Below are 17,207 nucleotides of genomic sequence, written 5' to 3' on the forward strand. Positions count from 1 at the left end.
TTTTAGTTAGAGATTATCTCTCTCATCAAAGTACAAAAGAAAAGCTACATGCATTTTTGACAGACAGACCCCAAGTTTGCTATTTTGTTTGTACAAAGAGAAGTAAAAAGGAAGATAAAACAAGAACCTCACAGCTAGTCGACTTGGTAAAACGCTGCACCAAACTGAATTTTTTTTTACAGTTTTATTTGAATTACTACAGAGAGCCAACCACCCTTATTCATAGCATTCACCTTTCTATCAGCTTTCCCAGAATGAAAACTGAAACTTTAAAAATATCTTTGTTTTGTACCAAACACACAGTAGCTTCCACCGTGGCAACTATCCCACAAAACTCAGGCAAGGCTAATCACAGTTCCCTAGGTTTATTATCTTTTCTATCAGGGAGGCATTCAAAAGCACTACGGCTGCCTGGCAGCTAAGGCAGATACCGTCCTCACCCAAAAGAGTTTTCATTTTAGCCTCATACATTTGATGAAAATACGTTTCTGAAAATGAGAGAACATGCCAGGCAAAAGCTCACGCCAGCTCCAGCACGGAGCTTCTTGCTCTGCAAAGTGGCACATATGAGAACCGAGCAATAGCTCGGTGATGCCAGGGAGACTTCACTGAACATGCCAGTAAGGTCTCCCTAAGCCAGCCAGAAACCCAAGGGAAGGAAATGAGAGCGATTATATACAGCTGAGCAAGCACAGCACAGACACTCCTAAATCAGTGATAGCGGTGTTCGCTGCTGGTGTTCTGTGGTAAAAATGTTTACCATCTGTGTTACTCTCTCTTTGTTATGGACACTAATGGAGCCTTCAAATATAAAAGCGCGGGGGGTGGGGAACAAAAACACAATTAAGCCGAAGTACTTTAAAATCACTTTTAGCTGTATATTGTATAAGGAAATCCTGACACTAAACAAAAAATGCATCGAAACCCCAACAGAGCAGTTTCAAGCTGAGCTCAGGAGGGCTGCAGGGAGCTGGGTTACTCTGCCCTGGAGGTCTCATTCTGAGCTATCAGGCACAGACAAATCCTTTAGGTACTGAGAAGCAGCTCTGGTTTGGACACAGAAGAGCGAGGTATGCTCCAGTAACTGCTAGGCCTTCCAGCCCCGTCCTTACACTGAGCATGCCTCTGGCAGGGAGTTTCCTAGGAAGCAGCTGCATCTGTACAAAGCTTTTCTGCAGGGGAACTTCTCCGCTGCTCATCTGCCACTGCAGAGAGGCCACGATGCCCCTGGGAGCATGACAGTCTGTAGTGAAACCAAAAACTAATATACGCCATCCAGTTTGCAGTCTGTGCAAAAAAACAAGCATCTGACTTGCTCATGCTAGACATCACAGAATCACAGAATGTTAGGGATTGGAAGGGACCTCGAAAGATCATCTAGTCCAATCCCCCTGCCGGAGCAGGATTACCTAGATCATGTCACACAGGAACACGTCCAGGCGGGTTTTGAATGTCTCCAGAGAAGGAGACTCCACAACCTCTCTGGGCAGCCTGTTCCAGTGTTCTGTTACCCTCACTGTAAAGAAGTTTTTCCTCGTATTTATGACCCTTGTCCTGTCAATGGATGTCACTGAGAAGAGTCTGGCTCCATCCTCATGACACTTGCCCTTTACATATTTATAAACATTAATGAGATCATCCCTCAGTCTCCTCTTCTCCAAGCTAAAGAGACCCAGCTCCCTCAGCCTCTCCTCATAAGGGAGATGTTCCACCCCCTTAATCATCTTCGTGGCTCCGCGCTGGACTCTCTCTAGCAGTTCCCTGTCCTTCTTGAACTGAGGGGCCCAGAATTGGACACAATATTCCAGATCACACTGTCATACATGAAAATAGGTGGAAATCACAGCCTCCAGCCCGACTTCCATCTCAGACGTTTCTTACTCTGCTCATCAAAATTTACATAAGGGAAAGGAGTTCCTGTGACCTGGTATCTCCACTACAACCTCAAGTAGTTGCCTGACTACGTTTTCTGACAGCCCCTTCCTCCCTCACTACCCAGAATGACACTGCAGGGCATCTACGGTAACAGGAGTCCACCCTGCTTCCTTCAAGCCCAAGGAAGAGAGCTGGGTTCAGACTCCCCTACTTCCATTCAATACAACTAGCTATCAGGGCACCTATTCTTCAACCCCCAGCACATCCAAATTCTTTGGCAGCCAGTGCCCAGTTTCAATAGAGCTGTCAGTTCTAGCAGAGCAGGAGTGGACTTCATGAACCACAAATGAAGTTAGGAAGAAGAAAATCAGAAATGGAATAGTAGTTTGTTTTACCTACAGCTGGAGGGGCCTCCCAGCAGTCTCACAATGCTGAAAGTCATTTTGGAACCGATTTGTGCCACCTGCAACGTGACCAAAACTGAAACACTACATGGGTTTGAAAAATGCTTCCAGAGCTAGCACAATGTTGGAGGAGCTTCCCCACCTGCAAAGAATACAACTGAATCAGTCTCTGGCCCAAAATTCACCAATGCTAATGCATAGTCTCAGCAGACGAACCACTGAGGGTGGATCATTCAGTGATGTGCTTGTGAGAACTCCTTCCTGAATTCCAGGGAACTCATTGACTTTTAGTTCCTTATGCCTCTCAACAAGTGCTCCAGGATTAGAGTTAAAAGAAAAGGGAGAAGGGTAAAAGACACTGTTTGCCACAAGTAGAGCTTCTTCTGGAGCACAGCAAACAACAACAGAGGGAAACCTGCGTGGAAATGACCCAGCAACCGTAATCCTAATAATAAAGGAAAACTCCACAAGCAAAAGAGCAAAGAACAGACCACTGACCCTTCAGATCATTGAGGGAAATTAATCAGACAGCTTTGATACTATTTTTCTACTTCTTATCTTCTCAGTGAATCCTCACATTATTGAGGCATGCACCTAAGATTCTCGAAGTCATGCACTTTTTCTCCCTCTAATGATTTATCTACCATCCAAAACAAAAGCAGTCAACTTACACACAGCTACAAAACCCACGCATTTACTTTTTAACATTTAACAGTGACAAGATTATAAAGTGTTTACTGGATGGGTGGGGGAAGTCCTCTGTTTTGTACACAGATTCCCTCTGCTTGACACTTTGCTTCTGATATCCTGTTTCCCCGTGTACCCTACAGATGTTTCTATTAAAATCTTTATTCCTTCAGGGCACTAATGGTAGACTGTTTGAGAGTTCAATTCATCTCTGGTGATAATCTCTTCTTAACCTTCTCTACAGCTTCCATCATCGCCTTTCAGCTGGATTTTGATAGGTTAAGAGGTATCAACCTGCCAGAGCTCTCTTGATCTTCAGACCTTTACAACACTACCAGAGCATTCTGCTACATGTCTATGTTTCAACCACAAGTGTCTAGCCTTTTTCAGATTAGAAATGGAGCTTCTGACCTCTCCTCAACTGGATACTTCTCAGTGCACAGAAGCTCTTGCAAAAATTATTATTCCCTTTTACACTCAGCATTACCACAGACTTGGAATTGCTTGTCCTGATTTTCTCCATCTATATTACTTCTGTGTCACTGCCTTGTAAAGCCTTCAGGGGCACCCAAGAATTTGCAAAATCACTGAATGCATTGTCAAGATGTGGAGCTGTGGAGTCCTTACAGATATTCAAAAGCCAAGTGGACACAGCCTTGATGAGCCTGCTCTAGTTGACCCTGCTTTGAACAGGGGAGGGGGTGGTCCCTTTCGACCTCAAATATTCTATGACTGTGAGAGTCTTCTCTGGCCTCTCCAAGAGTGAGAGAATGTTTGTACAGTTACTTCACATGTAACATTGCATTTCTAGTGGCTATTTAAGATAAACTAGGAAACAGTAATGTTCTGGGTTTTCATCTTGCTTGCACCGTGGTGAGAAACATTTTAAGGGTGGAGAAACTCACTGCCTCTCTTGCATCTCGGGATGCTTCCTAACTTCTCAAAAGTGTTTTCTGCTTTACAGGAAACGTGAGTACAGTTTGTGCCTTGTAAAAGCCACCACGTGATGCCATAAACAAGGATATTTCCATTATCGCATACTTTTTTCCTAAGTCAATGTGTTAAAAACAGGCTGTGGGACAGGCCTTTCAGGATGTAGCTGTGATCTCCTTGATGCAGTGTCCAGATCTGGCTTTGGTACAGCAACCACATTGGGTTGTGCTGCTTGCTGAGTATTTGTTAAATGTTAACAGTGGGCTTGAAACTTATGAGGCTAAGGGAGGGCTTCCCTGCGGCTCTTTTATAACTAAAAGGTAAACCTAGGGAGAAAAAAACAAAATAACACAAAACCCTCACAAAAAAACAAGGAACACCCAAAGACTTGTAACAGAACACTAATGTAAGTATTTTAAAACTCAGACATCTTTGTTTTTGCTCATATGAAGACTGACATCAAAGAAAACAGTGAGAGTTGGTTCTGAGGGCATGTGAGGAGAAATCGCTCTGAAGCAGGGAGGAGAAGAAGGTAGCAGTGGAAACACAAGACATCACCACGGCTTTGCTACTCTCAGGGCTTTTCGGCCTCGATGGAATATTCCCACATGCCACTCAGCACTGCTGTGTCATATACGCTGAAGCTCTTTGGCACAGGGGCAGTTTGTTTTCACTGTCTTTACAATAGTTCGGGCCTTTCCCTTTCATCCACATTGCCCTGACCTCCTTTTTCTCCCTCCCCCCAATCAAACAATTATCATCAGATGCAGGAAGAACCTTGTTGTGGTTCTGCTGCTCATAACACAGTTTGCTATGTGAATACTTCCTGTGCACCCTGCCAACATGGCACCTCTCCAAGACATAAGATTGGTGTTTGGGAGATGGTCACACAAGCATGATACTTCCTACTACAACTGCTCTGCCCTTCACCTTCCTTCGCCTTACTATGGGCAAGGGCTATAAATACCAAGTGGCATGAATGAAACAAAGACGGAGGCTGCCTGTTTGTACCAGTATGCATGTTTGCAGCAGTGTGGATTGCTGTCCTCCAGATAAGCAGGGATGCGCGAGACCTTTGTTAAAACTTTGTTAATGTAATTTTCAATGTACTTTACACAGAAAAGAATTTATGTGAAACTTTAGTTACATAAAAAGTGAAATAAACTGTTCCTGCTTGGTAAATTCAGTTCCCCTGATATTTGCATAGAGCCTTAACACTGGGAAAAATTTGCAAAGCTTCAAAATATCGACTGAAGGCTAACTGGAGATTTTACAGGCAATGAAGAAACTGGACTCAGATACTGTAAAATACAAAACAGGGACAAAGGAAAGACTTTTGTCTTACAAGAGTCCCTGGTGTTCCCTGTCTGTAATACTTACATGTTAACTCCAGAAGCTGTATGACTTGCTAATGTACAGCAATTTCTCTATAGTTTATTCTTATACTTCTGAATGCTCCTTACAGAACAACATGAGTTACTGTCGGATTAAGAGTAATACCTCTCGTCTCGGCCTATGTATCTCTAGCAAAAAAACTAAGTATGCCTAAAAAAACTTTACAGAGGAAATGCACAAGAGAAGCAACCTGAGAAAAGATGGAGAAGATAAATATGGCAGAAAAAAGAAAGGATGACTAGAAAGAACAAATGAAATATCAGGAAAAAGATGATTTGACATGGCACACAAGAAAATAATACAAGGCTTTGGCGATGAAGACAGTAGGACTAAACTTCACGTATAAGGCAATAAATCCCATCAAAAGAGACAAAACAGAAGCAGACCACTTTAAAGACAGCATGGTTGAACACATATTCTGGAGTTCATGAAAGACATACGGAAAGAGGAACTGAAACTAGTTTTAGTTAAGAGACAAATACACAGGCAAGGGTTTCAGTTGTGGGAACAAAAAAGTATGGAACGCAAGTAAAAGCCAACTGAGCGCGCTTAGAGCCCCACACTGGCCTCCTACCTGCTTCAAAGCACTGTGCAGTATGTTAAGTTTGACCTCTGACATGGTCTGAGAGTTGGCCTTTCCCTCAGTGATGGTCCTAGCAGTAGAGATATTTTAGCTCGTAGACAGCCAAAATGCGATGAAATGGAAAAGTCAAAAAATTAAAGAGTTATTTCATTGGTTTGTGAGTGTAATTACATATCCTACTCTTTACTCATCTTTTTTCACATATTCCGGTGCTTTAACAATGGGAAAACAAAATTCACCAAGGTAATTTACAGGAATCTCTTCATTTGAACTCAGGATACAACCCACAGTAATTATAAGCAGTGTGTGGCAATATTTTCACTATTTAGGACAGGAAGTGAAAAATACCAAACACATCTAAAATTGCATTAGGGATTTGTGCAGACAGAAGGTAATTACACAAAGTGGACTTTGGCCAAGACTTCACAATATGAAGCGATCTCAGAACCTTGTGGAAATTACCACGGGATCTTTAATGATAACTGGCCTAAATCTTTGTTTAAATTGTCCTAAAAAAGATGCTTTCTCTAACAGCACACTGTTCCTTTGCTACAGGGATTGACAGCACCATCGTACTCCAAAATTAGATAGTGTGTCCCACACTACAGCGTGCAAATGGAAAAACAAAAACAAACAAAAAAACCCCAAAGCAGAGTCATTTAAAAAATAGACCAGGAGTAGACATCTGAAGTGTTTCACATGCACAGAATTACTTGCTTCCCCCTCTAATTTATTTCAGATGAGTAAGAGATCCCTTATTTTAGGTCAGTGCTATGACAATGGAACTATGACAACGTAACCTTCATTTTCTTAATTAGCATTTAACAAGAAGTTTGTCCTCCTCTAGAAATACTTCCTTCCATAAGGAAGAATAACCTTGAACATAAGACAAAACTAAGCCAAGGAAAGGAGAAAAATGAAACTGAAGCTCCTGATATATTTACATGCCTTTAAAATATATTTGTTTACATACCCTTAAAAATTAAATAAAATAGATCTGAGTAAAAAATTACTTCATTTCCCAGAATCAAGCACAGCACTATATCTGTGTTCATAACTACTCCAGGGAAAAACAACCACAAAGAAAGTCCCTCTTTTACACATGCTTCCTACCATGGACCATGTAACTCATTGTTTATCTAGTCTGGAAACAAAAATGCCACAAAAAAGCAATCACAAGGCAGATGGCCTGTTTCACTAATCTGACCCTATTTCTTCCAAGTAAATCTAGTCAACTGTTACAATAGTGATGCCCCAAATAATCCACCATTCTTATAATACTTAGATTTGCATATTTAGGTTAGAAATGTCCAGCATAGCTGGATTAAGATTTTCTCCCAGTAAAACGCTTTGTCATAAATTCTACTCCAGAGACTATGCCGACTCTTAAACCAGATGTGTCCACACACTGAAAACCTGAGTGGAAGCATGCTCGCAAAACGTTCTTACCCACGCTCACCTCTGTAGCTGAAATGCATTTGGAAGTTTCCTTTTACTCTACTTAAATGGGACTGTAAAGAGGGACAAATGCAAAGATTCTCTCTGTAGCCGCCCCCATGATAACAGATGACAAGATACAACACAAGCTTCATCTCTTGCTAATTAAACGAATCAATTAAGAGACTATTGTTGCAACTGTGTAACTGCTGTTCTATAGTGGCAATAACAACCCCACGGGGAGGTCTTTTACTACGTTAAAATGCTGTCCTCCACAACTCCATCTGATATTATTAGAAACAGTTATTTGCGTCTTGCTGTCATATTAGTAGCAAAGGCAAATTATGGAAATATGCAGACCAGAATGGTCCCAGTATGAGATCAGGTTTGGTTTTCAGCCTCCAAGGGAACAATTGCTGAAATTCCAAAGTTCCCTAAAGTTCTTTAATGGAACTGATAAATCTATCAGCACAGCATCCATTTAGATTCTAGGTAAGGGTCACATATTTGCATACCTTCCTGCTAAGCTGATACAATTCAACTAGATAAATTATCATATTAAGTTTACCCTCCTGAGTTAAACTGATGGAGTTCAAAATTGTTTTCGATGGTTGTCATTAATCGCTGTTACATCCTAAATGCTCACTTTGAAATCTAATTGTGCTGGTGTACCAAGGGTCAGATTAATAGCATTTTTAATGTTAAATCTTTGTAAAACATGTTTATTTTACTGATATTACCACTGAAGCCTAGAAGACTAATGAGGAATGAAGTATATTTATTATCAATAAAAACTTCATTTAAAATTTACATTCAGAGACTTAAATTAGCTTTACTAACTTCATCATGCCTTTGTTTCATTAAGATCCCTGGTTAAGCTTCAAAGCCATATAAATTAATACCTCCTAAACAGTTCCTGGATATATGCCAAAGTTGCAGCCATCAAAAAGCTGTTTAAAAACATGGGTTACACATATGTTTGTTACTTCTCAGTAGACATCATCTTCAGAAGAAAACACTAGATCTTCACTGTGAGGTAAGAGTCTTGATACAGTTAAAAAAAACAGCAATACTTTGGCCAAACAAAGCAACTAATAATTCATTTCAACATTTGGAAATCTTAGTCTAATGAAGGAAATCACTTGATTTACACTTGGGTACCCTGTCCACTTGTGTTCCAAGAAGTAACAGGTTAACCAGCCAAGTTCAGTTCTTGTCCTTAAAGCATTACTGAGCTCAACAAGAAACTTGTCAAATCACGTATGGAAAAAATCGGAAATCCTTATTTTTACATTTCCGTATTTCCAAGAGATAAGGGGAATAATTTATGATAAGCAAACGCTACTACACTACAGATAGCACATGCACTACAGAATCCACCAACAATAAGGACATTCATAGGAATTCTGACCTGGTTATGATGTTACCACGGATTTTTTCTCTGCAAATTGAAACTTTGATTGAAAACAAAAGGCCAAGATTAAAAATTAAAAATAAAAAGCAAAACATTTAGCATCTAAATGTAATAGCCCATTTCTAGTCTGGGCTAAGCAAGCCTTGCAATCCAGATTTCTGCCTCTCAATCCCCATCCCCAACTCATTCCATCTAATTATCCCATCTGCACCCACATACGCTATTTTAACCTGCTGATTAATTTCAACTATTTCATTTCAATTTGACTTTCAATTTCACTTCAATTTGAAGAAAAGGCAGGTAAGTCCAACTACCTATAACTATCGTAGGAACCATGTTTCCACAAATCTTCTGAAGAGCACTAGCTGTGTTAAGGAAATAAGAGACCCAAATCCATGTGCCAGCTGAAGGAAAGGTAATTTGGCAGCAGCCAGTTGGCCAACCAGCATGTTCATACTGGCCATCAAGAAGCACATATGCAGCTCCAGCTTCACCTTGACACCACCACTTCTCACTTGAGGAGGCCTCAGGCAAAGACTACAAGAAGTTGTTCTGTGGGAACTTGTGGCACTTCTGGTTTCTTTTAAGTCACAAAGAAAAATTCAGAAAGAAGTCCAAGTGCTTCCTCATTGCTCTTTCCAAAAGAATCCTGAGCATGATTCCTAAAATAATCAAAGTGATTTTAGGACATGGCTTTTGGTAACACCCATATTTGTAAATTTCTCAGGTGCTTTTGAGAGTTTGCCTCCAATGGACAGCTTTAATAGTTTGACTATACTTTCTGCTTTAAAACATACAAATACATAACAGAATTGAAATGAGAACGGCCTCTGTCGCTGTGTGACCTCACCCGATCATCCACATCATGTGAGCTGGAACAATTCTCACTGCCTAGTCCTAATGATGGGCCGAAGTATCACTACTTTCACAAGTGAAGTCCTTGTTGCATGAGTTACCCACTTTCTGCAGCATACTGCAGAAGTTTGTAGCCAGTCTCATGATTCTCACCATCCATGTTCAAAAGGCATTTATGGAAGTTAATACTTCCAGAAGTAACTGCCTATTTTTCGTAGTGGCACCTTCTGCACTACTGAAATGCTGCTGACAGTAGCCCTACTACAAGAAGCGCTGTGGTTCACAGTGCCTCTGAAGCTGGGTGAAAAGAAAAAAAACTATACAGTGGTAGAATTCCCTTTAGATCAGCAGGGACCCTAATCTTAAGGCTTGTGAAAAGGAAGAGCAAAAAAAACATTTAAAAAAAGACATTAGCTTGCAAAATAAACACCTACTGGACTATATTTATTTTCTTGTGGTTAATACGCTACATATTCCAATAATACAACCTTTGTAACCTCTGCAGGTTTTCAACCAATGTTTGAAACCCTGCATAAATCTTCAGTATCTACTTTCAGAAGTGTCACATATAGAAAGAAAAGCAGAAAGAAAGAAAACCTGTTAAGAACTGCAATGATTTGTAAGGGTGAAAGAAGCAGGTTGTTAAACATATGTCATTGTGAGCTAACTCAGACCCACACAGTCAAAGCTTCCGTCTTCATTGCTATTTAATTGGTCTTCGTAAGAATACAGGGAGAAAGAAAAAAGGAGGAAGCTGTCTGGAAGCTGATGAGATTATATACCGACTGAAAAGTTTCAGGACAATTTGTAAGCCTCAGTAATGGGACAAAAAAATTGGAAGTTTGCTGTTGAAGCAAAAGCAGACAAGTCATGGCAAGAGGGGGCAGGAAGGGGAATCAGCAGTGAGGAGTAAAGTTAGCATATACTGACCTATAGCTCCTAGGGTTATCTTAGATACATAAATGATGAATATTCAATAAGCGAGGAAGCAAAGGCAAAAATTTCGAGGAATGTCTCTTCTGTAAAGCTCTCCATTTCTGACCAACTTCACGAACAACATACATAACTAATAACCCCAACTGTGTAGGAAACTTTTTTTTGCCAACCTATCTGGAAGTAGCTAAAGAACATGCAAAAAGTCATTAATATTGAGTGGTCATTACTGTACTAGAACGTATATGCCAACTATGCTAAAAAGCATGGCCAGGGCTTGACAGAGACTAGTTCTCTGAAATCCAGCATTCTCACCCTGGAGTTTGCAGATCTGGTCACAGCAGGGGGTCTCTGGACTACTTTAAATGAGTCTGCAAAAAGGCTGAAGAACAGCAAGCATAGTGTTAACAGGCTAATAGTAATCACATGAGAGCATAAGCCTCCACAGCAGAACTTCAGATGTTTTGTAAATCAAAGGTGGCAAAAAGCACTCCATCAGGGATGAAGCAATGGAAAAACCTCCAGTGAGAAGGCTGAACCAAGAAAACAGTGCTAGGGAACTCAGAAGCACCCAAAGACAGCTTGATTCTTAGGCCAGAGCAATTCCACTCTGTTCCATGTGGGTTCCTGTATTGTGTTCACCAGTGAAAGAACACTGTAAAGTAATATAGTGAGCAACATGACTGACATCTGTCACATATATGTCCTTTCATCCTTCCCCAGAGGAAAGAAGTAACTGTTTTTCTCTATGTTCCTACTCTGATGTTAGAGAACAGAAGATCAAAGAAATCGCACAAATCATGAGCAGAGGATAGTGAAATTTTCCACTGTGGCTGGGGACTTCTCACTGTCTGGGACTGTCTCTTTGGAGGAAAGTGTTCCTCTGGGCCAGCAGAGCATCGCTGTCAAGCATGGTCTGCAGCCCAAAGCTGACAATGACATTACGGACGCACTGGAGCCAGGCCACTCACTATCTGAGCATACAGAGAGTATTTCTTTATGCAAAATCCTACACAGAGGCCACTCCACACAGTTCAGAATAAGTTTAATGCTTCCATAATAATCTGCAGTTCTCTGTATACTTGAAGCTTTCTTAGTGTTAAATGCTGCCTGCCCAGATGTATTTCATTGCTGAAGCCCAGCTGGCAGAGGCGTGAATAACCAGCAAATGACTGGGGCCATCAGTGGGCCAGCAAAAAACATTCCTCTCACGTAAGAGAACAGAAGGTGGAACGAAGAGACAAGAGACATGACAGAAACTGGAGGCCAACTACAAAGAGAGAAATAAAGGGTGGACTTTGGTCCTCTGAAAAGACTACTCAAACATACAGGCTTTTGAACTGCAGAGGCTAAAGCAGAAGCTTCAGCTCTTAGTATTTTCCTATAGATCTTTGTGTTTGTTACAAAACTAATTCTGTGAGCTGCCTACACACAGGAGACAACCCATAAAGGACTGTCTCCTTGTTTCCTGGTACTCTTGCTTTTGGGCATGGTTTTGGACACTAATCTGAAGCATGGATTATCTTGTTTCCTTTTTCTTTGTACAATATATAGCACGATAAGATTCTCTAGTGTTACGGTAATGCTATTAATAAATACACTATCTGAATAATTCTAGTTTAAAGTGGCAGAATAGCAGGACTCCATGAGCACATGATATCTAGTCATGTCCACCAGAGAGGAACAATGAGTAAATGACTCATTGTCACAACAATGACTCATATAAAGTCTCAATTACAGCAATAACCCATGATCTGTTCTGAAATCATTTAATTAGGACTCAAAATGTTATCAGCCCAAGAAAATTACACCAAATCAGTGTAGTTTCCCATTCACTAACCATTTCTTACAGCTAAAAGTATACAAAAGTTGCTTGCTCCTTGGGCAGAAACATCCTTGTACGTCCTCCAATAGCACATGTCCTATATCAGAGCCGAGACTCATAACCCTCTGCTGAAAAACAATTCAGAGAAAATAAGCTCATGCCACTACAATTTGAAGAGAAATGCTCAAGGAGCAAAGAATTTCTTATTCATGATCAGAAACAATGAAAAATACTATTACAAATCCATGTAGTCCCCCAAATGATGCTAACAATGTGCACTCAAAGCTATGATTTCACTGGGGAAAGCAACGTGATTTTTCCTGTTCTCCTCTAAAAAAAACAGAAATACGCTGCTACACTAACAGAAACATTTGTCCTACTGTCCACATGTTTACCATATGTTATGCAGCAGAATTCATATTAAACTGTTGTCTTTCTGATGCAAAGTAGTTTTCTCTGTCCTTCACCTAGCTAACTGGGACAGCAAGGATGTTTCTAATAGAGAAGCATTATCTTTCACTTCTTCTCTGAGTGTCAGCTGGCTTCCTGAAGCAGGGGCTTGTGTTTTACCAAATACCAGTACCAGAATTGCTTCTACTGTCCAATGACAAAAAATCAAGTGAAGCCATTTATCGAAGCTGATGCCCTCCTGACAAGCCAGGGAGCTGTGCTCCTGATCAGCTGGTTCTAAAAATACGTTCTGATGGACAGGTAAGCGGTGTGTACGCTCAGTAGCATCACGCTGCCTGCCACCGCTGAAGTGCCATCAAAATTTGCCCCTGTCAGAAGTAACACAGAATGCTCAAAGCTATCCCTAACGCCTTCTACTACAAAAAAAAGAGCAGAGCAATAATTTCACAAGCTGTTTATTACGTTGATAACAATATATTATCAATAATGAGCAACCAAGAGTTTCTTGCTGCTAAACGTTCCTTTCAAACACTTACTATCCTGACTGCTCTTCTATGTTAGCAAAGGTTTAGTAAGAGATACCTCATGGCGAGCCCAAACTGTATTTCTAGGACCTTCATTAAGACGATATTCTTTTCTTTGTTTGAACATTACGTTTGTGTATGTGTACACCTACACACGCAGGTACACACACATAAACTGTGTACCTATACGTGTAGGCAATTTGTAGGGGATATCATTGTAAGTAAAAGCAATACTTCCTTCCCCCCCATTACCTAAGCTGAGTGTATTAAGTTGAAATCAGAAGAGTACAAGGATGCTAGAAGAGCAAAGTACAAATTAAATAAAAGAAAGGACTTAGGGGAAAGGAGAAGGATAGTAGGCTAGAGGAACTGATAGAAACACAGGTGCAGACTCTGGCTCGGATTCTGTGGGGAAAAACGGTACCGGCGCAAACCCTGGGAAGCAGACTTCATTACTGCTTCTCTACCCTGCTCGCTGAAGTTCTCTCTCTGGGTTTGATCAGCAAGACATGTGCATAATATATATTAAATAAAAAATGCTGGATAGAGTACTACGGGCTTTTCTGTTTAGTCCTCTTGGGAATTTTAGTTTTAATCACATACTTGATTTCCCAAAATAACTAGGATCCAATAAACACACATGAGCTAGTCAGTAAGATTTGATATATATTACAATCCATTAGCTGTTTCATCATCAATTTTTTAAAGCTAAAAGCACATCAATACTGTATGCTCTTTTGTCTTCTTTTGTGGTTGCACAAGGTCCAGGACAAGACTTTTAGTCTGTAAGTGAGACTCTGGGGCACTTCTAACATACAGATACAAGATGTTTTCATATCTAACTTAACAACAAATTTATTTTTTAATGTCACTCAAAACACAATCAGAGTTTTCTCTGCTACAGCACCCACTTACAGGGGATCGATTAAAATCTTTTCAGTATTATCAAGTTGCATTCGTGTTTATATCTTATCTGCTCAGAGTAATTATTTTCTCACACAAAGACTATCAGATCAGTCAGCCAGCAGCGATCTCGCATATGCAGGATGCAACTCCAGAGCTGAAGCATCATTACAAATACAATAGCGCAGAACAAAACTTTTATTTTATGTCTTATTTGTAGCTGCTGCTCTGCATGATATTGGATAAGACAAATAAATGTATATGCATATATAGAGATACATTTATAGAAGCAAAAAATCTTAGGGGCACTTTTCATCTCTAAAAAACAACACACAAGTCTATAGGTATTCTTGTTAAGTTTACTCTTACCGTGTTATACCTCCCCAAAAAATGGCTTCATAGCACTTGTAGAAGAACTAATCACAAGTAAGTAGAATGAAAGCATTATCATATGCAATCTTAATCTACTTTTATTCAAAACATATAGTGCACAGAGATGTCTGGACTAAATTCTAAAGGGAACATTTCCTAGGCTTTTCCCTGTTTCCCTGTCACTACAGGGAAACCTGTTGGCAGCAATCAGGACAACTTACTTTAGAGAATACATCAATTTTATTTCATTTTCAGAACTATTTTTAGGTGCATAAGGAACCTGGAAAAATTCAATGACTGCATTTTAATCATGCAAATCACGGAATTCAATGCTGCTTCAATCACATATATGTTTATAAGCATCCATCACCTAACAGAAAACTTCAGTTTCTATATTATACATGATTGCTCAAGATAATAGATGAAAAATCTATTTTATTGCCTAAATTCTGTCCAATGGTGTAAAATCTGATTAGGATTTTAAACACACTTTTCTCCAACAAACAAAATCTGGGAGAACCACAGAACACTTTGCATCACTATACAGTCTTATTATAAAACAGTTACTGACCCGCCTTTGGGATGTGAGGGTACGTGGTACGGTGAAGCAACAGAGATCAGAACGTTGAGGTGGTGGGGAAGAGTAGGTGCAATAAACCTACAAGTCTAAAACCAGCTACTCTTAAATCCCTTGTAAATGAAAGAGAGGCAGATTTGAATCAACTGACATGTGGAATGCAGATACTGTGTACTGTGCCTTGGGAGTGAGCTTCAGAAATTTGCCTAAATTCAGCTGTTAAACTCAGAATATTTACACATAATCTAACCTTCACAAATACAAGCATAAATGTACTGCCAGTGTCATTTACTTATTTTCTGTTTAGATTATATTCTTCTACCAACATAACTCTTGACAACAGTTATACATACTTACCACTGTGCCTAGAAACTGAATGCTTGTATCTCCAGAGGCATGCCGAGAAAGCCGCTGAAAAAAACACATATAAAAACTGATTAGAACCTTCTCTGGAATTCAAAACTTTTCCTTTTTTTTTTTCTCTCACATCACTGTAAAGTAATCAAAACTTATAAAGTACACAAAACCAGACATAAAACAGATAAAATATAACCATTTCCTTCAAGAATTTCAGTACTAGAAGTCTAATTCATACTTCAGCTCGGATTTTGGTTTTGTTTCAGTCAACTCTGAAGAACAATGAAAACAAATATGGCCAAGTACAACACAGAACAACCTTGGGCTTGATGAATGTCATGAATAATGAGGCTTTCGCCATCTCTAAACATTTCTGATTCTGTATTCCTGTTACTCGCATTTAGTATTATCTTCATTCTCTCCTAATGAGAGACATTTTAATCTCTTTTTAAAATGCAAACCTCCAATGATGCTACTTTGAAAACAGGAAAAAAAAATGACCTTATGAAATGTCTGGTCACCCACTGTCGTTCAGGAGTTGATTGAAGTTATTAAACAGTCTTCAAATATTACATTGTCAGTAAGCCACAAGACAATGCAAAAGAAAATATGTCATTGATTTAGCACAGTATTATCCGTAATCTAACTATGCAAAACACACAAAGAATTCTTTCTTCTTGTGAATCATCTCCTCCTTCAATGTGGAAAGTTTTTTCTCCTTTTTTTCTTCCTGCTGTTAAATTACGGCACATATAGACCCAAAATCAGGGCCCTGGTCACGGAACGCAGCCCTAATACTTAACACAAAGCCAGGCGTACATACGAGTACAGAAGCACAAATTTGAGGTGGTGAGTATAAATCGCAAACAAAAAGCTGCATGGAGATCTTCAGCATTTTAAAGACAACGGATCCTAGGAACAGGGCTGCAAATCATCTTCAGAAATCTTCTAGTCCAGCGCCCTCGGTAGAATCAACACACACCTGTGTCACTCCCAAATGATGTGTGTCTAAACCATCCTTAAAATCTTTCACTTGCAGAGATTTCATAGTCTCCCTAAGCTACTTGTCCCAATATTCAGCATCCTCATCATTAGGAAGTGTTTTCATAATATCTGACTAAAATAAGCCTTACTGCAACTGCAGCACATTAATTCTCTTTTTCATCACAGACAGGAAACACAGGTTATTCCTTTTTTTCTTACAGCTACCTACAAGTACGTGAAGAGCCATTATCACAGCTCCCTTTAGTCCTGTCTTCTCTAAACTAAGTGAGAAAGTGCTGTACAACAATAGCTAGATATCCCCCACAACAATTTTAAATTAAATCCTGCTCCCTTTTCAATAATGGTGCATGTTCTTCAGCTACACTTCATGAAGTAATAATTACTACAGCCTGAACACGCTTATTTTTTGTCTTAACGGGTCACACACTGACACTGCAATCTGTACAATCATATGAAAACAAAGGACGATGTGCCAAAGCCTGACATATTTCAACAATAATGATTAATGGAATGGAAAATATGGGAAATAAAATTTCATACAAAACCTGGCGTTTACTTTTATAAAGGAAACAGGAATATACACTTTTCCCACAGTCTAGGATAAACACAATCAGGTTTTAGAAACCACAAAGAAGAACAAAGTACCGGCTGCCTACAATGAATGAACCGCATGCCAAAACAAACAAGTCCCAACTACTTGATAAGCTGTCAGAAAAT

At 39.7% G+C, this 17,207-nt stretch overlaps 1 protein-coding gene across 4 annotated transcripts in view; it reads right to left on the bottom strand.

Moving 5' to 3' along the window:
• PCCA (propionyl-CoA carboxylase subunit alpha) overlaps nucleotides 1-17,207 on the bottom strand; it is a 566,570-nt gene that overhangs the window by 46,315 nt on the left and 503,048 nt on the right. For all 4 annotated transcript variants that reach the window (XR_011047688.1, XM_068395362.1, XM_068395359.1 and 1 more), the window contains one exon: nucleotides 15,486-15,539. Coding sequence is in view for 3 of the 4 variants with exons in the window: in XM_068395362.1 (XP_068251463.1) it covers nucleotides 15,486-15,539 (54 nt within the window). In the remaining variant the exon portion in view is untranslated. The remainder of the gene's footprint in view (nucleotides 1-15,485; nucleotides 15,540-17,207) is intronic.

This window comes from Nyctibius grandis, chromosome 2 (genome assembly GCF_013368605.1).
Source record: "Nyctibius grandis isolate bNycGra1 chromosome 2, bNycGra1.pri, whole genome shotgun sequence".
Classification (NCBI taxonomy): domain Eukaryota; kingdom Metazoa; phylum Chordata; class Aves; order Nyctibiiformes; family Nyctibiidae; genus Nyctibius; species Nyctibius grandis.